The following is a 23,913-nucleotide window of genomic DNA, read 5'->3' as shown; positions in this document are numbered from 1 at the left end:
TGCTTTCACCAAGACGAGAGAGTATGCAAGAGATAGAACAAATCACAGAGAGAAGAAAGATTCAGCGAGGGAACCCTCTGAGAGCAATTCACCAAGAGGGAGTAAGATCACAGAGGAGGGACGGGAGTGATAGAGGATTAGAAAAGAAATTACAGAAGAGAATGGCACAGAGATTCAGCAAGAGAAGAATTGGAGAGAGAGAACCAATGAGAGCTGTGTGAGACAGAATAAATCACTGATTAGAGAGAGAGAGAGACAGAAAATCCAGACAGGATAGAAATTGATGAAAAAGAGAGAGTGGCAAAGAGAAAATAACCCAGAGAAGACAGCAAATTATGCAGAAGACATTCACCAAGAAGGGAAAGAGACTAAGTCACCAATGTTTCCAAGTTTACTGAAGACAGGAGGAATTGAGTTGTGAGGAGGATGCACTGAGACATTAGAACCATCTAGACAAGTTCAGTGTATAATCAAACACATAGTAGAAGCTGTGAAACATGGAATAATAGAATCTGTACAATGGAGAAACAGGCTCATCGAGTCCACACAGACCCTCCAAAGAGCACCCTATCCATCCAAACCCCCAACCCTAGAATTTTCCATGACTAATCTATCTCACTTGGGCATCCCTGGACACTATGGGCAACTTATCATGGCCAATCCACCTAACCTGCATATCTTTAGACTGTGAAAAGAAACCGGAGCACACCCACACAGACACTGGAAGAATGTGCAAACTCCACATCGATGGTCACCTGAGGCTGAAATTGAAACCAGGCTGTGAGGCACCAGTGCTAACCACTGAGCCACTTTGCCACCCTTTAGTAAACTTATTTGCTCAGGGACTTAGAGTCATACAGCATGGAAACAGATCCTTTGGTCCAACTCGTTCACGTTGATCAAACATCCCAATCTGACCTAGTCCCATTTGTCTGTAGTTGGTGCATATCCCTCTAAACCCTTCCTACTCATGTACCTATCCAGATGCCCTATTTTTTTATATTCAACTTATTTTCTAATCAACTTGTTCAGAGATGTTATTACACACTTCTGCAGCAGGTAGGAGTTGAACCCAGGTCTCTTAGGTCCAGTGAAGTTATATGTTTCTGTATGCAACACAGTATTTTTAAATGGCGATGAGGTTGTAAAGGTGGATGTACAAAAGGATCTGGATATCCTTTTATGCCAGTCAATGAAAATAAACTGGTAGTCTCAGCAAGCAATTAGGAAAACAACTTGTGTGATTGCCTCTTTCAAAAGAAATTTTACATTCAGAAGAAGGGATGTTACTGCAGGAATGTAGTGCCTTGCACACCCCCTTGGTGAGATTGGCCTGGAGATTTGCATGTCATTTTAGTCTTGTTAACTATGAAAGATATATTTGCCATAAAGGGAGTGCAGCAACTGTTGATATTGTGGATGGGAGACTGTTGTATACAAGGAAAGATTGGCTTGACACTGCCTGAATTCACTAGAGATGAGAAGACTGAGAAACGATCTGATTGATTGAGAGGTAAGAAATTCTAAGGCTAGATACTCTAGATGCAGGGAGAATGTTTCCCCTGATTTAGAAGTATAGAATCCGGGCTCACAGTCCAAAAACATGGTATAGCACTTTAGGGGTGAGTTGAGGAAATATTTCTGCACTCAGAGGTTGGTCAGCTTGTGGAATTTGCTACCACAAAAAGCTATGGAAACAGGCTCACTGAAAATGTTCAAAAAAGAGATTGTTGTTTTTTTTCTCTGTACTAAAGGCAGAGAGAAAACATGGATATGATGTTCAAGTGGGCGGTCAGCCATGATCATATTGAATGGCAGAGCAGATGTACAGGGCTGAAGGGTCTACTCCTAGTTTTCATGTTTCTTTGTTGTCCATTAAGGGTTAGGAAGCCTCAAGTATCAACTGTCTTCCTCCTACTCCTAGATCCTACATTTCTATATGAGAGAGAATCACTCAAGAATGAGAGAGAGAGAAACAAACAGCAAGAGGAGAGGGTGAGAGGGAAAAGGACCCTGAGTTAGAAAGGAAATCGATGAGAGGATAGTGAGAAAGCAAATTGTTGAGAGTGTGAAAATTCCCCTTAGAGGAGGGTGAAAAAGAAAATTATCAAGAGGAGAGGAGATCAGAGAAAGATCCCTGAGAAGATCACGAGAGAGCAGATCACTGTGAAGGGTGAGGAAATGTCACAGAGATAAGAGGTTGAGAGAGAAAATGCCCAAAATTACAGAGGAGAAAGAGCATCACTAAGATGAGATAGAGAAAAATCAGTAAGAAGAGAGAGGGAAAATCACTGAGCAAGAAGTAAGAGAGTGAGGAAAATGTGCAGAGGAACGAGAAAGATAGAGAAGATCAACGAGATGCAGAAATTGACTAAAAGGAGCAGTTGATGTTGAAAATCGCTCACAGGCGCAAGTGATGGAGAGAAGCACTTGAGAAGAGAGAAGGAAAATCACTGAGAAACTTGAGACAGAAAAATGTTCCAATGGGAGAGGGTGAAACATAAAATTACTGAGAGCAGACGAAGAGGGAAAATGCCGGACAGGAGACGGGGGGAGAAAATCTCTAAGGTGAAAGAGCAATTCATTAAGAGAAAGGAAGAATTCATGAAAAAGGATGGAGAGAAAATTGCTGAGATGAGAACAATTCACTGAGTGAAGAGGCTGAAAATCAGTAAATGGAGAGAACCAATGAGAAGAGAGGGAAAGTCACGAATGAGATTGAGAGAAAAATCACCAAGAGGATAGGGATTCACAGAGGGGCAAAAGTTAGAGAGGAAATCCTTGAGAAGAGACAGAAAAATTCTCTGAAAGAGTGAGATATAAAATTACTGAGAGAAGAACACTTCACAGAGAAGAGGAGATGGAGAAAGGAATCAAAAATATCCTTAAGAGGATAAAGATAGAGCAATTCATCAAGAAGAAAAAGGGGAAGAATTGCTGTGAAGAAGGAGTTAGTCAAAGAGGGAAGAGGTGGACAGAGAAAATATTTAAGATCCGAGAGAGAGTGGGAAGATCACCAAGGAAAGAGCGAGGGAGGAAATCTCCCCAAGAAGAGTGGGAAAACCTAGCCGAGAGGAAATAGAGATGGAAACTCACTGAGAAGAGAGAAACTGATCAGCTATGATCTTATTGAATGGCGGAGTTGGTGCAAAAAACCAAATGGCCTTTGCTTAGTTTTTGTGCCTATGTTTCACCAAGAAGCTCGAGGGTGATCAATTTTCACAAGAAGAGAGATTCCTTGCGAGGTGACAGAGGGAGAAAATTCCTGGGAGGGGAGAGTGAGAGAAAATCACTGTGGAGGGAGAAAGTTGTCGTCTGGACCTAGTTAGGGAGAGCAAGTCAGCAGAGGCGAGAGTATCAGCGAGAGGAGCATCTGAGAGAATCTGTGACAGGACTGGGCGAGAGAGAAAATCCCTGAGAAGAGAAAAGAAAATGACCGAGAGAGAAAATCTCCACGAGGAGACAGAAGAGCATTGAGAGGATAGCGACAGTGTGGAAATCCATGCAAAAAGGATAGCAGGAGAATCACTTGGAAGAGAGCAGGAAAATCACTAAAGAGAAAGAGCAGCTAGGAAGACGAGTATGAGAAAAGAGGAATCGATCACCAAGCAAGAAAAGGTGATTCACTGTCTGAAGAGGGTAAGATACAAAATTACCAAGGCGAGAGAGAGCAAATCAATGAAATGAGAGAGGTTGAGCAAGGGAAGAGTCTGAAAGTGAGAGAGAATCATTAAGAGGAGGTGAGTGAGAACAGATCACCAAGGAGCGAGGGTAAGAAATCCAATGTGTGAGAGAGAAAATGACAGTGCAGCGAGAGGGAAAGAAAGTGAAACACCAAGAAGTGAGGGTGAGCAAAGGAGCACATCAGCGAGCAGAGACATATTTCACCTAGGAGTGAGGTTGAGATGGAAAATCACCTGAGGAAAGAGAAAATGAAACCAATGATTCCTTGTTTGCTGATGACTCTGCACTGGGTAGGATTGTGAATTGTATGGCAGATACAACATTTACATGTTTGCTGACAACGTGGGTGGAATTGAGAGTTGTAACATAGTTGCAAAGAGGCTTCAGTGTGATCTGCAAAGATGGCACATGTGGCATTAAGTGGATAAATATGAAAGGCTATGTTTCCATGTGTAGAACAGGAAGGCACAGTATTATTTGACTGATGACATAGTTGAAAATGTGTGTGTGCAGGGATCTAGGTATTCTTGTACATCAGTCAGTGAAAGTAAAGAGGCAGCCACAGCACACAATTGGAAAGGTGAATGGTATGTTTGGCTCCATTGCAAGAGGTTATATATTCTGAAATAGAGATGGATGCCTTATGACAGGATTACAGGAACTTGGTGAGTGTATTTGTGGAATATTCTGTGCTATTTTGGTCTCCTGACTGAAAGAAAGAAAGGTAAACTTGCCATAGAGTGAATGCAGCAGAGGTCCGCAAGGTTGATACTGTAGAGACTAAGACTATCATACAAGGAGAGAGTGGTTTGACTGTGCCTGTATTGAGTAGAGCTGAGAGGAATGAAAGAGGGCCTGATTGAAAGCTATAAATTTCTATCAGGGCTAGACAGACTAGTTGCGGGGAGGATGTTTTCCCTGGTTGAGGTGTCTTGATCAAAAGCAAACAGTCGCAATACAGGCTGGGCCATCTTATGATTGAGATGAGGTAACTTTTCTTCACTGAAAGGCTGGTCACCTTGTGAAATTTGCAGCACAGAAAGCTGTGGACACAGGCTTACTGAGTATATTCAAGAAAGACATTGATTGTTATTCTAGATATTAAAGGCAACAAGGTGATGGAGAAAAAGTGTGTCCATACCATTCAGGTAGAGGGTCAGCCATGATCCTATTGAATAAGCGGTGTTGGTGCAAAGAGCTGATTGGCCTTTGCCTATTTTTTGTGTGTCTATGTTTTCTATACATGACAAAGCAAGCTCGGAGGGCCAAATGGCCTCCATCTATTTCCAGATCCCACGTTTCAATTTGAGAGGGAAGTATTGAGAGATTTGAGAGGAAAAGAAAATCACCAAGAGGAGAGGGTGAGAGAGAAAATCATCCATCAGAGATAGTGAAAAAGTCAGTGAAAACACAGGAAACGTTGCTGAGATGAGAAAGGAAAAGTCACCAAGGTGAGAACAATTTTCCAAGAAGAGGATGCGTGAGAAAATTACTGTGAGGAGGGGAGTAGATCATCTAGGGGGAGAGAGAGAAAGCGATTCACTGATAGGAGAGGACGAGAAAGAAAATTATCGAGAAGAGGCTCAGAGATTCACTGAGAAGAGTCAGACAGCAAATCACTGAGGTAGTAGAGATTCACCAATAGGTGAGGGTGAAGACGAAAATCACGAAGATGACAGAGAAAATGATTTCAAGTTTGGTGATAACACAGGACTAGGTAAGATTGTGAATTGTGTGGCAAATGCAATATTTACAAGTTTGCTGGTGACATGGGTGGGATTGAAAGTTGTGAGGAGGATGCATGGAGGCTCCAGTATGATCTAGACCATTTGAGTATGTGCACAGAGACAAGTAACATGCAGTATAACGTGAATAAGTATGAAACAACACACTTCAGTGTGAACAATAAAAAAAAGCATGATTTAAGTGGTGACAGTTTGAAATTGGGTGTGCAAAGTGACCTAGATGTTCTCATACACCAGCGCAGGTAAGTAAGGAACAAGAACAGACATTAGTGGAAAAACTCAACACATTTGGCAACATCTGTGGAAAGAAAGCAGAGTTAATGTTTTGGGTCCTTCGACCCTTCCTCAGACCTGATTGTTGCCACAAAAAGGTTGCTATGTTTGCGTGTGTGTGAGGAGTAAATGATAGGTGATAATGGAGCCCAGAGACAGAGAGAACCAGTTGGGCAGACAAAGAAATGTGTCCAATTGTTTTTCTCTCCCTTGGGCTCCATCTCCACCAATTGTTTACTGCTCACCCCACTTCAAATTTAGCATATATGCCAAAGTTTTCTGAGCTACAAGCAGTTCTGAAGTAAGGTCACTGAATTCCCCGAAGATGTTAACTCTGCTTTCTCTTCACAACTGCTGCCAGAAATGCGGAGGTTTTCCACCAATTTCACTGCTTCTTTCTGACTTTCAGCATCCCCAGTTCTTTGTTTTTTTTTGTTTAAGTGAGGAGACAGCAAGAGCAAGCAATTGATCCCTAGTTTGGAGACATTGTGTTATGAGCAAGGACTAAACTGGTTGGGACTGTACTTTCTGAAGTTTAGAAGAGTGAAACCCGTAAGATTCTGAAGAGACTTGAGAGGGTAAATGCTGAGAGGATATTTCCCCTCGTGGAAAATATTAGGACAGGAGGACATTGGATCCTACAGAATGATGGAGTAGTTTCGAGGAGTTGAATGGTCTACTGTTGCTTCTGTTTCTGTTTTGATCATAATTAGGGTGTTAATTGGTATGTTACAAGAGGTTTTGCTTTCAGAAGTAGCAATGTTTCCCACAGGTAAGTTCACAGCGTAATTGGTGCAATTTTGGTCTCCCTACTGAACCAAAACATACACTTGCCATCAAGGAGGTGCATCAAAGGTTCATTCAGTTGAAACTGTGGATGGCAGGATTATCCATAAGACCATAAGACATAAGAGTGGAAGTAAAGCCATTTGGCCCATCGAGTCCACTCCGCCATTTAATCATTGCTGATGGGTATTTCAACTCCATTTACCCGCACTCTCCCTGTAGCCCTTAATTCCTTGCGAGATCGTACAAAGAGAGGTTGGTTTGACTGTGCCTATATTCAGTACAGCTGAGAAGATTGAGAGAGTGTCTGACTGAAAGGTATAAAATTCTAACAGGACTAGACACAATTGATGCAGCAAGGATGTATCCCCTGGGTGTGGAGTCTGGAACCAGGGCTCACAGTCATTATACATAGAAGGTAGATCATACTAGGACCGAGAAAAGGAAAGTTGTTTTCACTCAGAGTGACCAACCATCTGGAATTTGCAACCACAGAAGGCCCTGGAGGCAGGCTCGTGGAATAAATTTGCGAGTGGGATGGATGATTTTCTTCAGAGAATAAAACCCCAAGGATTATGAAGAGAATGCCTGGATATGATCTTGAAATAAAGAATCAGCCATGGTCCCATCGAATGGTGGAGCAGGTGCAAAGAGCCTAGTGCATGTTTCTGTGTTTGCCATTAATGGCAGACCAGGCTCGGAAGATCAAAGGACCTTCACCTATTGCTAGATGCTGTGTTTAATTTTTTTTTATCCCTTTTTTTCTCTTTTTTTAACCCCATACTACCGCCTAACTGCGGTAGTGCTTATTTTTCCCCAGCACCCATGGTGTGTATGTGTGTGTGTGCGCAGGTGTGAGACGCAGTGAAAGACACAAGGTGCACAAACCTTTATTCAAATTTCCACCACTAGGAAGAAAAGAAACACCCAAGTTGCCAGTGACAAGCAGTGCCCTTCACATCAAAGGGCAATGCTATGTGATCAAACAGGGAAGAGGAGGGCAGGGATTAAATCATAATAGAGTTGGAGGGGGAAATAATACACTCCACTCCCTGCGGCGCCCACCTCTCCCTGAACAACTCCAGGGTGTTGGTGGAGGCCGCGTGCTCCTTCTCCAAGGACACCCGGGCTCTAACGTAACCGCGGAAGAGGGGCAGGCAGTCGGCCCTAATGACCCCTTCCATGGCCCGCTGCCTGGACCTGTTTATGGCCAGTTTGGCCAGGCTCAGGTGCAGACCCACGAGGAGGTCTTCAGACCTGCCTTCCCTCCTCTGTACCGGGTGCCCAAAGATCAGGAGCACTGAAGTGCAACCAAAAGCAGAGGAGGAGGTTTTTGAGGAAATCAAAAAGGGAGTGCAAACGCCCACACCCAATATACACATGGTCCATGGACTCCTCAGTGCCACAGAACAAGCAGTTGGGCTGGGAGTCCGTGAACCACCACAATCTGCGGTTGCAGGGGACCGCTGCGTGCAGCACCCTCCACCCCAGATCCCCGAGAGAAAGGGGGAGGATTCCCACATAGAGAGCCCCCTCCACTGGGGATCCCCATCGCCCAGTGGCAAATGGGCACGCCAAGGTGTGTCCGGGCGGTGGATGAGGGAGAAGAGGTGGACGGTGTGCAGCAGCAGTCGATACAGGGCTCGCCTTTTTACGTCCTTAAAAGGGACAAAATTAAAATTCCGGAGGCGGCTCAGGTTGTGGGGCACAGGCTCCCGCGGGAAGTACGGGACCTTGGGGCCAATGTGCAATTCCGTCTGGGCTGGCGTGAGTGCGGACGGGATCCCACCACACACCTGTGCGTCCTCCAACTGATGCTGTGTTTATATGTGAGAGAATCACTGAAGCAATGTGAGAGGAACAGGAAAATCACCAAGGAGAGAGAGTTAGAGAGGAATCACTGTGATGATAACGAGAGGAAAATGCTGAGAAGACAGAGCTGCATTCACCCAAGACAAGAGGGAGAGAAATAAAATTTGCAAGAGGAGAGGCAACAGAGAGAGAAAATCGCTGCGAAGAAAGAGAGAGTTGGATAATCAGCGAGACGATATGGAGGGAGAACTTTGCTGAGAAGGAAGAAGAAAATTCACTGGGAGGAGTCGATGGGAAGGAAAATTACTGAGAGAGAAAAATGTGGAGCGGTGATCGGGAGAAGACAGTCTCCTTACGCTCAGCCTATCTGTCTGACTGCCAGGCTAAGATGAGAAAATAAATTTCAGAGATGGGAGAGTGAGAGAAAATCACTGAGACAAGAGGCGAAGAGAGAAAAACTAACCAAAGGAAAGAAAAGATTGCTAAGAAGAGGTACAGAGAGAGGGAAAATCGAGGAGCAAGGAGTGAGAGTTTGAGGAGAATTCCGAGCTAGGAGAGAGGGAGAAAGTCACCAAGTTGCAGAGATTGACTGAAAGGAGAAGTTGATGGAGAAAATCACCCAGAGGCGAAAGTGAGGGAGAGAATCACCTGACAAGACAGAGGTTAATCACTGAGTAGCTTCAGCGCGAGTGAGAAAATCACCAAGAGGAAAGTGAATCACTGAGAAGAGAGAGGGAAAAGGACTGAGGAGATTGAGAAAGTGAGACCTACAGAAAAACACCAAGCTGAAAGAGATTCACTGAGAGCCAAGAGCGAGAGAGAAACTGACTGAGGAGATAGTAAGCGAGAAAATTCCAGAGAGACAAAATGACACCGAGGATAGCAAGAGAGAAAATCACTGCGAGACAAAATGGTATATCACCAATCAGAGCGATTCACTGAGACGAGAACAAGTGAGACTATTGCCGAGAGGGGAAGAGAGAGCAAGCAAATCACCAAAAGGATAGTGAGAGCAAAGTGAGAAAAATTCTCCGAGCAGAGAGAGTCAGACATAAAGTTACCGAGAGGAGAAGGCGTCGCTGAGAGAAGACCGGGAGAGAAAATGCCTGAGAAGAGAGAGCGAGAAAATCACCAAGAGGTTACCATGAGAGGAATTTGTTGAGAAGTGTAGGGGGATGAAATGCTGAGAATAGAGGAGTAAAAAAATTGCCAAAATGAACCACAATTCTGGCCTCCCTCCGATAGAAAGGATGTTGTAAAACTTGAAAGTGCTCAGAAAAGAATTACAAGGAAGTTATCAAAGTTGGAAGGAGAGGCTGAATAGGCTGTGACTGTTTTCCTTGGAGTGTCGGAGTGACCTTATAGAAGCTTGAGGGGCATGTGTGTAAACTGTGTAAATAGACAAAATCTGTTACCTGGCGTGGAGGAGTCCAGAACTAGAGGGCATAGGTTTAGGATAGAGGGGAAAGATTTAAAAGGGATCTAAGGAGCAACGTTTTCATGCAGAGGGTGGCGTGTGTATGTAATGAGCTACCAGAGGAAGCGTTGGAGGCTGGGACAATTCCAACATTCAGAAGGCATCTGGATGGGTTTATGAACAGGAAGAGTTTGGAGTCATATGGACCCAAGTGCTTGCAAATGGGACTCGATTAATTTAGGATATCTGGTAGGTATGGATGATTGGACTGAGTTGTTTCTGTGCTGTACATCTCTCTGACTCCATTAGCATGAATCACTGAGTGAAGAGGCTGACAGAAAAACAGAAGCACGCTGACAGAGTGAGGGGTATATCATGGAGGAAACTGAAAGCATGGAAAGCTTCCATAGAAGAGAGGGAAAACATTACTGAGAAGAAAGGGGTAGAGAAAATCACTGAGGACAGAAAGAGGGCATATCACTGGGCAGGGAGTGAGAGAGTGAGGAAAATACTTGAGAGGGGGAGAAAATCACTGAGAGGAGTGTGTAAATCACAAAGAAGATTGAGAGAGAACTTTTCACTAAGAGGGGAGAGATTCCTTGAGAGGTAACAGAGGGAGAAAATTTCTTAGCAGTGGACAAGAGAAAATTGCTGACAGGAGCCAGTTAGAAAGAGCAAATTGCCAAGAGGGAGATTCAGCAAGAGGAACATCTAAGAGAGAGAATCTGTGATAGGACAGGGTGAGAGAGAAAACCCCTGAGAAAAGACAGAAAGATAAAAAAAACCCAGAGAAAATGATTGAGAAGAGTGAGAAAATCACCACAAGGGAAGGAAGAGCACAGAGTGTCGTGACAGAATGAAAATCTTTCAAAAGGGATGGAAGGAGAATCACTTAGAGAGGGAAAATCACTGAGAGGACAAAGAGGTTGGTTTCTAGTAAGAAAGTGTGAGAAGAGAGGGAATAGATCAAGGTAAGAGACAAAGGGCGAGAAGCAAAATTATTGAGGGGCAAGAGACAGCAAATCAACAAAAATTGAGAGATTCACTAAGAGTAGAGTCGGAGAGAGAAAATCATCGACAGGAGGTGAGTAAGAGCAGATGACTAAGGAGAGAGGGTAAGAAATCCACCGTGAGAGAACAAAAACGACCAAGGGGAATGAGAGGGAAAGAAAAGGAGCAGCTGAAAATAACTCACCAAGAAGTGAGGGTGAGAGATTTAGCAAATTAGCGAGCAGAGAGAAATCTCATCTCAAGGTGTGGGTGAGATATAAAGTCACTGAGCTCAGTGAGGGAGAGAGAGAGAATTTCCTGAGGAAAGAGAAAAAGGAATTAATACTTCTGTATTTGCTGATGACTCAGAACTAGGTAGGATTGTGAGTTGTATGGAAAATGCAATATTTACAAGTTTGCTGACAATGCTGATGGGCTTGAGAGTTGTACTGCAGTTACAAAGAGGCTTCAGTGTTATCGACAAGTAAGTGGGCAAAGATGGACATGGGGTATTATGTGGGTAACTGTAAAGGGCTACATTTCCATGTGCAGAACAAGAAAACAGTTTTATTTGACTGACATAATTGAAAATGTGTGTGTACAGGGCTCTGGGTATTGTTGTACATCAGCTATTGAAAGTAAACAGGCAGCCACAGATCACAATTGGAAAGGCAAATAGTAAGTTTGTCATCACTGCAAGAAGTTATGCACTCCGAAGTAGAGGTGCCTCACTACAGGTTTAGTGGGACTCTGTGAGACTGCATTTGTGGAGTATTCTGTGCTGCTTTCGTCTCCTGACTGAAAAATGGCAAGATACGCTTGCCATTGGGAATGCAGCAAAGGTCCACAAGGCTGGTACTGTGGGTGCTAAGACTATTGAATGGGGAGAGATTGGTTTGACTGTGCTTGTGTTCAGTAGAGGTGTGTTGTAAAGAGCTGAATGACCTTCTAGTTTTTGTGTGTCTTATGTTTTCTGTTCTTGGCACACCAGTATCCGAGGGCCAAGTGGCCTCTATTTTCAGATCCCATGTTTCAATGTGAGAGTGAGCACTGAGTTTTGAGAAGAAGAGCAAATCACCAAGAGGGAAGGACGAGAGAGAAAGTAATCTAGAAAAGATAGAGCATGAGAAAATCAGTGAGAAGACAAAGAGGAAAAATTGCTGAGATGAGAAAAGAAAAATCACCAAGCTGAGAGCAATTTTCTAAGGAGATGAGTGAGAAAATCACCAAGTGGGTGAAGAAGGGAATTTGTCATCGTGAGAGAGAAAGCATTAGAATGAAAAAGAAAATTATCAAGAAGAGACACCGATTCACTGAGAAGAGTCAGAGAAAGCAAATCACTGAGAAATTCGCCAAGAAGCGAGGGTGAAAGCAGAAATTACAAGATTTGGAGATAATCATCAATACTTTCAAGTTTACTGACAACACAGAACTAGGGAGAATTGAGAGTTGTGTGAAAAATGCAATATTTACAAGGTTGCTGATGAAATGGGTGGGATTGAAAGTTGTGAGGAGGATGCGTGAATGCTCCAGTATGACCAAGATTGAGTATGTGGGCAAAAACAAGTAATATGTGAAATGACATGGATAAATGTGAAGTGATGCATTTCACATGAAGAACAAAAAGGCACAGCAGTGATTAAATGCTGACACAGTTCAAAATGTGGGTATGCAAAGGGACCTCAATGTCTGTGTATACCAGTGAAGTAAAATAAGGAACGAAAACAGACATTAGTCAAAAAATCCAAGAGGTCTAGCAGCATCTGTGGAGAGATATGAGTTAACATTTCAGGTTGAGCAACCCTTCCTCAGAAGGGTCCAAAAGTTGACGCCAAACGTTAACTCTGATTTCTTTTGACAGATGTTGTCAGACCTGTACGCTTTTTTTTAGCAATTTCTGTTTTTGCTTCTGAATTACAGCATCCTTTTGGTTGTTATTAGTTTGTTTTCCAGTTTTGATCTTGTAATAACATTGTTTTGTGTTTTATGGGGTTATATTCAATGTCAAATAGTTGCATTGTTTTTCAATGTTTTCCACGCATAGGGAATTGTACATCATTTCAGAAGGAATCAACCATTTCTTGCAGGAACTGTCTAACTGGGAAAAAAAAACCTATTGTGCTTATTTCTTTCTGTAAATGTTTGGCAAATCTCAAGTTCTATGTAACCCATGTTAAAATAACATTTTTGAGAAAGCAAAGGCTTTGAAATTGATAATACTTCAAAGGAAACTTTCTATCTGGATTGACTATGTTATGAAAGTGAACTAAATATTACATCAATCCTGCAACATTTACTTTGGCTGACCAAGTAAAATGGTCAAACGCATTGCAATATTAAAAGCTTTAACATTGCTTGTCTACCTGAAGTGAGTGAGTGTGCTGGTGACCTGCCTAATGCTAAATTCTGGATTGCATTTCAGTTCACTGAAAAATCACTCAGACAGGATCTATGCAAATGACAATACAGGAAGATATTTTATGATTACTGATCAGTGAGAATTCCTCATCTCTAGGTTTGAACATGCACAGTAACCATCATTCAGTCATTTTAAATATCCAGCTATCTAATTAAGGTATTTCTCATTTTGGGTCAATATAAGAGTCCACCCTTTTGCTTTTTGATCTTTCATATATAGTCCCAGCAAAAACTTGCCTTTTTCATAGTGCATTTTTCACACAAAAAATACAAAACAATGAATTCCAAAGCTCAAAATATTTCAATGGACTAGTTCTCAATATTGTAATATAATTTACATTACTCCTCTTGAACACTTAGAGAAAATCTTTTTATGAAATATATAATTTTTAAGAATGCTTCATTCATTTGTTCAGTGCTTTCATTGCCCCACCCCAAACCTAAAGAATATCCATCCCTTATTAATATCCATCATAGTTGGAAAATATTTGAAGTCTTTTTAAAATGTTCATAGCAATGTATTATGTCCTGTGTAGCTGTTGAATTGCTTTTATCTTTGCATGATTTAGCCTTTGACTTTTTTTAAGCATATTGATGCAGTGGTATGAGGACCACAGTTTATTGTAATATGGTGACAGTGATCTGAATAATCTTTATATCTTAATGAATATAGATTCTATCAATTACTTAATTTCCTTTCGCATTTACAGGTGTAAAACAGAATTTAAGAACAGAATAATTTGCTTTATATTAATGGATATCTTCCAAGAAGATGCGCAATGTCAGCTAAATGAAAAGCTAAATGAAACCAGGATCAAATTTTTGAGTTTATGGGAAAACTATAATCCAGCAGGATTTAAACAGAAGTACAGAGAATCTTTAAAAATCACCGAAGGTACATTTGTATTTTATCAGCTACAGTCTTCTAATATGACTCAATAGTTCCATTCTTGTGCAATCTTGTGTCATAAGAGAGTTGCACAACAGCCACTTCATTTAAATTAATAGTACTGGAATTGCGTTATAGCCAATACAGGTAAGGAAAGTTTTCATTCTACAAATAATGATCTAAATTCTTCAATCGCATTAAAGCCAATTTGTGATGAAGAAACGCATGTTGTAAAAAAACCAACTGTATGTACAATTGAAGAAATTTGCCACAAGTTTCCTATGTTCCTAACCACAAAAATGATAAAATTTCTGAATTCAAATTAGTGTTCTATTCACATTAAGTAGCTTAACACTAGTTTGTGGGGTTGCACTGGGGATAAGCAGAGTGGATGGAGTTACAAGTTATGGAGATATAAAGTATTCAAAGTGTGTACTTGGAACCTGACTTTGTCTGTGTATGGTACCACCAAATGATGCGTTTATAAGGGAGAAGATTAGACCAAGAAAAATTGGGCCATTTGGCCCATCAAGTCTGCTATACCATATCATGGCTGCTATGTTTTACAACCGTTTTCCTGTCTTCTTTCCGTAACCCTTGATCCCCTTACCAGTCCTGAACATACCTATCACTGGCTTATATTCAATGACTGGTCTCCACAGCCTGCTGTGGCAATGAGTTCCACAAATTAAAAAAATTCCTCATTTCTCTTCGAAAGGGCCATCCTTTCACTCTAAGGCTGTATCCTCAGGTCCTAGTTTCCTCTACTAGTGGAAATTGCATCTCCCTGTCCACTATGTCTAGACCCTTCAATATTCTGTAAGTTTCAATGAGATCCCCTCATCCTTCTAAATGTCATTGAATACAGACACAGTCCTCAACCACTTTTCATATGATAAGCCATTCATTCCCAGGATCATTCTTGTCTGCCTCCCCCAGACTCCCTCCAAAGCCAGTTTATCCTCCGATTTCCAAAGCTCTTCCCTGTTTGGAATATTCTTCCTACCAAAGTGGATAACCTCACACTTTCCCACATTGTATTCAGTCTGCCACTTCTTTGTCAATGAATTCAATACACGGAGTGACATTGAACGATTCTTCCGCCGCCTTCGCCTCCGTGCCTTCTTTTTCAATCAAGACCCTCACCCACCCTCTGACGACCCCTTCTCCCACCTCCAACACACCCCGTCCACCTGGACACCCCGTGCTGGCCTCCTACCTGCCCTCGACCTCTTTATTGCAAACTGCCGCCGCGATATTAACCGCTACCTGAACTCCCACACCCCTCCCACCCACTCCAACCTCTCACCCTCGGAACGCACAGCCCTCCACTCCCTCCGTTCCAACCCCAACCTCACCATCAAACCGGCTGACAAGGGAGGCGCAGTAGTAGTTTGGCGCACCGACCTCTACACCGCTGAGGCCAAACGCCAGCTCGCAGATACCTCCTCCTACTGCCCCCTTGACCATGACCCCACCCCCCACCACCAAACCATCATCTCCCAGACCGTCCATAACCTCATCACCTCAGGGGACCTCCCATCCACCGCCTCCAACCTCATAGTACCACAACCCCGCACCGCCCGCTTCTACCTCCTGCCCAAAATCCACAAACCTGACTGCCCCGGACGACCCATCGTCTCAGCCTGCTCCTGCCCCACCGAACTCATCTCCTCCTACCTCGACACGGTCCTGTCCCCATTAGTCCAAGAACTCCCCACCTACGTCCGTGACACCACCCACGCCCTCCACCTCCTCCAGGATTTCCGCTTCCCCGGTCCCCAACGCCTCATCTTCACCATGGACATCCAGTCCCTGTACACCTCCATTCCCCATCACGAAGGACTCAAAGCACTCCGCTTCTTCCTTTCCCGCCGTACCACCCAGTACCCTTCCACCGACACCCTCCTTCGACTGACTGAACTGGTCCTCACCCTGAACAACTTTTCTTTCCAATCCTCCCACTTTCTCCAAACAAAAGGAGTAGCCATGGGCACCCGCATGGGCCCCAGCTATGCCTGCCTCTTCGTAGGGTATGTGGAACAATCCATCTTCCGCAACTACACTGGCCCCACCCCCCATCTTTTCCTCCGCTACATTGATGACTGTATCGGCGCTACCTCGTGCTCCCACGAGGAGGTTGAACAGTTCATCCACTACACTAACACCTTCCACCCCGACCTCAAATTCACCTGGACAGTCTCGGACTCCTCCCTCCCCTTCCTAGACCTTTCTGTTTCTATCTCAGACGACCGAATCAACACGGACATCTACTACAAACCGACCGACTCCCACAGCTACCTGGACTACACCTCCTCCCATCCTGCCCCCTGTAAAAACGCCATCCCATTCTCCCAATTCCTTCGTCTCCGCCGCATCTGCTCCCAGGAGGACCAGTTCAAAATACGCACAACACAGACGGCCTCCTTCTTCAAGGACCGCAATTTCCCCCCCGACGTGATCGACGATGCCCTCCACCGCATCTCCTCCACTTCCCGCTCCTCCGCCCTTGAGCCCCGCCCCTCCAACCGCCACCAGGACAGAACCCCACTGGTCCTCACCTACCACCCCACCAATCTCCATGTACAGCGCATCATCCGCCGTCACTTCCGTCACCTCCAAACGGACCCCACCACCAAGGATATATTTCCCTCCCCTCCTCTATCAGCTTTCCGTAGAGACCACTCCCTCCGCGACTCCCTTGTCAGATCCATACCCCCCACCAACCCAACCTCCACTCCCGGCACCTTCCCTTGCAACCGCAGGAGGTGCAACACTTGCGCCCACACCTCCCCCCTCACTTCTCTCCAAGGCCCCAAAGGAAACTTCCATATCCGCCACAGATTCACCTGCACCTCCACCCACATTATCTACTGCATCCGCTGCAGCCGGTGTGGCCTCCTCTATATTGGGGAGACAGGCCGCCTACTTGCGGAGCGATTCAGAGAGCACCTCTGGGCCACCCGGACGAACCAACCCAATCACCCTGTAGCACAGCATTTCAACTCCCCCTCCCACTCCACCGAGGATATGCAGGTCATTGGACTCATCCACCGCCAAACCACAACAACGCGACGGTCGGAGGAGGAGCGTCTTATCTTCCGACTGGGAACCCTCCAACCACAGGGGATGAACTTGGACTTCACCAGTTTCTTCATCCCCCCTCCCCCCACCTTGTCTCAGCCGAATCCCTCCAGCCCGGCACCGCCTTCCTGACCTGCAGTCTTCTTCTTGACCTCTCCGCCTCCACCCTACTCCGACCTATCACCCTCACCTTGACCTCTTTCCACCTATCACATTTCCAACGCCCCTCCTCCAAGTCCCTCCTCCCTACCTTTTATCTTCTCCTGCTGAACACACTCTGCTCATTCCTGAAGAAGGGCATGTGCCCGAAACGTCGAATCTTCTGTTCCCTAGATGCTGCCTGACCTGCTGTGCTGTTCCAGCAATAAAGTTTCAGCTTTGATCTCCAGCGTCTGCAGACCTCACTTTCTCCTCGAACACTTCTTTGCCCACTCTCCTTGTCTGTCTGAGTCTTTCTGCAGCATTTCTGCTTCCTCAACATGAACTGTCCCTCCACCTATTTTTGAGTCATCTGTAAATGTAGCAAAAATGCCTTCAGTTCCTTCATTCAGATTGTGATGTATAATATGAATAGTTGTGGTCTCAACATAGAACTTTGGGGACTCCTCATCAGCTACTATCCTGTAAAAGACCACTTTATCTCTGCTTTCTGCCAGTCAGCCAATGCTCTATCCATGCAAGAACCTTACCCCTAACACCATGCACTTATCTTATTTAGCAACCTCCTTTATGACAGCTTGTCAAAAGTCTTCTGGAAATCCAAATAGATCACGTCCACTGGCTCACCTTTCTTTAACTTGCGTGTTACCTCCTCAAAGAATTCTAATTGATTTGTAAGGCATGACCTCCCCTTGAATGAATTATGCTGACTTAACCCTATCTTACCATGCACTTCCAAATACTCCACAACCTCATCTTTAATAATGGACTCTAAAATTTACCAACAAAAGCATTGTCTGAACAGAATTTAGAAAAGTCATCAATGTTCTTGCATTGTTGCATAGTACAATCTTGTATAGACCGCTAATTAACAACAGAAAATAATGGTAAGTGAAGGGCTACAATGGCCCTCAAATTGGAGTTGTATGTATACTCGTGTATAGTTTTTCTGGTTTTTAGAGCCTCTGTTGCTTAGTACAGTTTTAACTGTTAGTGTATTTAGGATCAAACTCCATTATTGGTGCAAAAATTTCTGGAGTCCTGTCAAAAACTCAGGCCTTGATTTTGCAGCTTTTAAAAGATATTATTTGAATGTGTGATCCTGCCTTTTTTTTTAAAAGGTGCAGCATTAAGCCTACTCTTTTCAGATGACTAATTTCCGAGTGAGTTTTATATCATCTATACAGAAATATCACAATTTTGTTCCTTATTTTACAGACAGATGCTTAGAAATATATGAAGAGGAGAAACAGATGTGTGAAAAGATCCAGTTAACTAAAAAGGGTATTCCTTAACGTACTAATTTACTGCAGTTCTATATTTCAGCTGAATCATCTCATCACTAAGGGAATTGTCTTTTTTTTTTTGCAGTTATTGCTGAGCAGAATGCATTCCTGGAAAAAACAGAGATAGAACTGCAGAGCATCAGCCAACATTGTGAAAATATTGAAAGGCAAAAGCAGGATGTATTAGAAAAAATCAAGAAGCTGAAAGAAGGACTTTGCAAAAAGCAGGAATGTATGTACAATGTGATTTGGATGGTGGGTGGAGAAGAGTAACCTGACTATACTTAGAACACAAGAAATAAGAGCAGGAATACACCTTACAGCTCCTCAAACCTGCTCCCCATACTTTGACTACTTGAGTAACCAAGTATATTTCTACCTTAATCTATCCAATGATCGAGCATCCACAACTCACTAGGGTGATGCGTTCTAAAGGTTCGCAATGATTTGAGTGAAGAAGTTCCTCATACAAATCATAAATTCATTATCCTGAGACTGCTTATATGTTCATGATTCCTCAGCCAGAAGAATCAACCACTCTACCCCTTCTTCCATTCAGAATGTCATGTTTCACTTAAATCACATCTTATTCTTTCAAACAGAGTTCTTTTATTTCATGGGATGCAAGCATCACTGGTAAAGCTAACACGGGTTGCCCATCCTTGAGTGCACATGAACTGAGTAGTGCAATAGGCTGTTTCAGGGATAGTTAAGAGTCAACCACTTTGCTGTGGAGTTGGGTTCACATATAGGCCACATAAGAATAAAGCAGGTGTTATTTTCATAAATAGTTTCATGATTTATAATTCTAGTACAAACTTTATATTCCAGATTTATTGATTGAATTCAAATTTCATCAGCCACCACATTGAGCTTTGACCCTTGTGTACTAATCTAGGCCTATAGATTATTAATTCAGTGCCATTATATCTCTCACTCACTCACTCTCACTCAGACTCTCTCTCTCTCTCACACACTCTCCTCCACCCCTCCTCACCCGGCCAATCCCCGTCTCAGTAGATCTAGTTTACACAACCTCTTGTCACTTGGCAAACCTTCCAAAACAAAAACCAAGCTACTGAGCCTTTGTATTGCTACGTTAAGGCAAGTATGCCCTTTCTAGGGCAAGGAGACCAAAACTATACATGTACTCAAGTGTGGTTTTGACAAAACAATGTGCAATTGTAGCAAGACGTATTAAGTCAAATGATGTTGATTTGGACAAAAATAATTAATAAATTGTTTCCAATTGCATATGCAACAGTGTGCATAAAATACAAATTAATTGGTAATTGTGAATTTAGTGGCATTTAATAATCTTCACTATAATAATTCATAATTGTCTATTCATTTAAAATTGTTCTTTTTAACCATGAAAATAATTAGTTCTTTCTTCACAAACAGTAATTTCTACACAAAAGGATCAAAATAAAGCAAAGCTGAAGGAATTAAATTTGTCTGCAGAAATGTTCAAGAAGCGAATGGGTCTGGAAATTCGGAAGGTGCAGGGTAAGAACAAGGAATCTGTTTTTTTTAAAAACGACATGGTCTTTGAGTTGCTTGAAGTTGGCAGTCATTTACCCTAAAAACGTGTGCAGATAGAATAATATTTTAGGTCAGTGTTTTTGTACAAAATGTTGCTGTGTACAAATATTTCCAGTTTCTGTAAACTTCTGATTTAGTCATTGTTTTGAACTTGACACATGTAGTTTGGTCTAATTTAGTTCACACTACATTTATATCTCCATTATCATCTTTTACAATGATGATTGTCTTTGACTTTGAATTTCTTAAATTTTAAAGAATAACAGGTGAAACCAGGTTTAATACTGTTAAGACTGAGGTTCGAGCACTTGTTTCAAGTTAAAACGCAGTTGTACTTTGCAAACTGTCAGCAGGTAGCAATCAGAAGCAACTTTTTATTTATAAAGAGTAAGACATGAATCTTTGAATTTGAAATCATTCTTTGTGAAGGTATTTTTTATAGACTTGTGGTGTAATACTAATTTTAATGGTTCTTCAAAAGGGGAACAACTCCAGTTTATCTTCAGATGCATCAGCCATAAAAGTCCTGAGCAGCCATTTACATTTCTGCTGAAATTCAGCGAAGAAGGAAATTATGAAGGTATGGCTTTTTTGAAAATTATAATGCATAACCTTCCAGAAAGCATGAGAACAGATTCAAACGAGTGAAGATAATTTGTGCCTAACAAACCTGTTTGTTAAAATGCATCAACTCTCTCCTAAACCCATTCCCCATAGACTTTAGACTTTAAATCCAATTATTTAATCTTCTAAGGAAAAGTTCTGCATAAATACATATTGACCTCCAAAAATAATATACAATTTTCTGACCTATTATTGCACTAATGTGTTTCAAACATCACGACTGTATATTTATTCAGCATCTTGCTGCAAGCTTCTTCCTAATGTTAACTGCACTGTAGATGTGAAAATAAAAATTCTTTAAATACTTAGAATTTTCAGTTTCAGTCTGAGATGACTAGTATTGCGTGCATTTGTGATATTTATATTTCCATGGATAGCTCAACTGTATTATACTCCAAGTAGTTGAAATTGATCAAAAAAAATGTGTTGGAGCTCATATATATATAAAGGTTTCTGGCCTTGCCATGGTCAAATTGTTCAATAGGCCACTGACCTCATCAGTAAAATGTGATCATACACATGCACATGGCAGGGCACAGATAATTGGTGAAGATCAGTTGAAACCTTATGACTGCTGTATATTGAATGAGGCAAGTAACAGAAGACATTTGAACTTGCTTTACAACAGACTTGAAAACAAAGTTAGAACTCGTGGAACTAAAAGGATAGTAGCAATATGGAGAGAAAATTGGTTGATTAACAGGAAGTGAGGAGTAATGTATGTTTCAGTCTGGTGAAGGTTTGTTCCTCAAGGGTTAGTGTTGGGTATCTTGCACTTTCTGATACATATGAATGATTTAGCCTTTGGTGTACAGTTTTAAAATTTATCAGATGTAACTCAATATTAAGAAGTATCAGATGATATATTTTGATAGGAACAACATAGGTAATATAAATGAATGGGTACACCTCTAAAGGGTGTACAAGAGCAGGGAGATCAAGGCGTATATGTGCATATTTCATTAAAGGTAGCAGCACAGATTCAGAGAGAAGCTATTTTACTATACAATATCCCACATTTTATTAGTAGGTCATGTTGAACTTGTGTAAGACTCTAGATTTACCTGGGCTGGAGTATTGTATCCGGTTTTGGGCGTCAGACATTGAGGTGTGTGAAGGCATTGGAGAGGCCTGTGTGAATGGTTCCAGGGAAAACTGATTGGAGAAATTGGGCCTTTTCATTGATAAGGAGAAAGCTGAGACAAGATCTGATAGATATGTTCAAAATCATGGAAAGTCTATAAAGTTGTCCTCTCGTTCTCCATCATATCACAAGTGGGAACATTTTCTCCATATTTACTCTGTAATTAGCAAAAGAAGCAAAAGTGATACAACATAAAAACTTTTTCATAAAATGAATAGTTAGGATCTGGAATGCACTGAGCTTGGTGGAGCAGGTTCAATTGAGGCATTCAAAAGGGTATTGGATTATTTGAAAGGGAAGAATGCGCAGGTTACAGGAGGAATAAAGAAGAATGAGACCAGGTGAGATGCTCATTGGGAGAGTTACACTGGGAATCTATCACAATCAAGACCAAATGTTGCAATTTCTTTCCTCTGTTCTGACTTGACGTTTTCTGACCTTTATTTCCATGTTTATATTTTCTTCTCTTTATGTTTTGTTTTAACACAAGATGAGACATTTTCAAATAGAAAGGACCTTAACCACTCAAAACAACAAGCTCCTTGCTCTGTACCCCAGAGCATGAACCAATTCCAATCGGCTACAATGAATCTAGCTATGTCTGTACCTACTGTCTTGCGATTCTGCTCCTCTAGGTGATGCTGACTGCCTGTCACATTCAAATGCAGAAACATGAAAGTGCTTATGATGTGAAAACTTAACCACAAGGTTTTCAGTGTGGTTTGTCAACTTCTTTATATAGTCAGGCTGCTTGCCCTCCAGTGTTCTGCCAGACAGCAGTGGGTCTGGCGTAATTGTCGTATGCCTTTGATGATTGTCTTCTTTGGCCAGGACCACTAATTGAGCAGCAAGCTCACTTTTTGTCCGATTAGGTCACTTACATTTTAAAATAGCAAAACATACGGATATCACCTGGAGTTGAACATTGAATAAACTTTTTAATACTTTTAGTCTTTGGATGTACTGTATACCTGTATCTGCCTCCGCCGTATCTGCTCCCAGGAGGACCAGTTCCACCACAGAACACACCAGATGGCCTCCTTCTTTAGAGACCGCAATTTACCTTCCCACGTGGTTAAAGATGCCCTCCAACGCATCTCGTCCACATCCCGCACCTCCGCCCTCAGACCCCACCCCTCCAATCGTAACAAGGACTGAACGCCCCTGGTGCTCACCTTCCACCCTACCAACCTTCGCATAAACCAAATCATCCGCCGACATTTCCGCCACCTCCAAACAGACCCCATCACCAGGAATATATTTCCCTCCCCACCCCTTTCCGCCTTCCGCAAAAACCGTTCCCTCCGTGACTACCTGGTCAGGTCCACGCCCCCCTACAACCCACCCTCCCATCCTGGCACTTTCCCCTGCCACCGCAGGAACTGTAAAACCTGCGCCCACTCCTCCTCCCTCACCTCTATCCAAGGCCCTAAAGGAGCCTTCCACATCCATCAAAGTTTTACTTGCACATCCACTAATATCATTTATTGTATCCATTGCTCTCGATGCGGTCTCCTCTACATTGGGGAGACTGGGCGCCTCCTAGCAGAGCGCTTTAGGGAACATCTACAGGACACCCGCACCAATCAACCACACCGCCCCGTGGCCCAACATTTCAACTCCCCCTCCCACTCTGCTGAGGACATGGAGGTCCTGGGCCTCCTTCACCGCCGCTCCCTCACCACCAGATGCCTGGAGGAAGAGCGTCTCATCTTCCACCTCGGAATACGTCAACCCCAGGGCATCAATGTGGACTTCAACAGTTTCCCCTTCCCCCACCTCACCCTAGTTCCAAACTTCCAGCTCAGCACTGTCCCCATGACTTGTCTGGACTTGTCCTACCTGCCTATCTCCTTTTCCACCTATCCACTCCACCCTCTCCTCCCTGACCTATCACCTTCATCCCTTCCCCAACTCTATGCTACTTTCTCCCCCACCCCCACCCTGCTCTAGCTTATCTCTCCACGCTTCAGGCTCACTGCCTTTATTCCTGATGAAGGGCTTTTGCCCAAAACGTCGATTTCGAAGCTCCATGGATGCTGCCTGAACCAGCACCA

At 43.0% G+C, this 23,913-nt stretch overlaps 1 protein-coding gene across 4 annotated transcripts in view; it reads left to right on the top strand.

The window, feature by feature from the left end:
- Window positions 1-23,913, top strand: part of spc25 (SPC25 component of NDC80 kinetochore complex) — a 41,992-nt gene that overhangs the window by 17,158 nt on the left and 921 nt on the right. For 3 of the 4 annotated variants that reach the window (XM_087989114.1, XM_043693932.2, XM_043693931.2), the window contains 5 exons: window positions 13,836-14,020; window positions 18,476-18,541; window positions 18,629-18,775; window positions 19,948-20,052; window positions 20,570-20,668. In XM_087989114.1, coding sequence (XP_087845240.1) covers window positions 13,836-14,020; window positions 18,476-18,541; window positions 18,629-18,775; window positions 19,948-20,052; window positions 20,570-20,668 — 602 coding nt within the window. Of the gene's footprint in view, window positions 1-5,383; window positions 5,402-13,835; window positions 14,021-18,475; window positions 18,542-18,628; window positions 18,776-19,947; window positions 20,053-20,569; window positions 20,669-23,913 lie in introns of those variants that run through there. The other variant, XM_087989115.1, reaches the window with a different exon arrangement.

The sequence above is a fragment of the Chiloscyllium plagiosum genome, unplaced genomic scaffold, assembly GCF_037043375.1.
Source record: "Chiloscyllium plagiosum isolate Xiang-an unplaced genomic scaffold, Cpla_swu_hap1 HiC_scaffold_7, whole genome shotgun sequence".
Taxonomy (NCBI): domain Eukaryota; kingdom Metazoa; phylum Chordata; class Chondrichthyes; order Orectolobiformes; family Hemiscylliidae; genus Chiloscyllium; species Chiloscyllium plagiosum.
The sequence above is the reverse complement of the archived record's forward strand: the minus strand, read 5'-3'. Positions and strand labels throughout refer to the sequence as shown.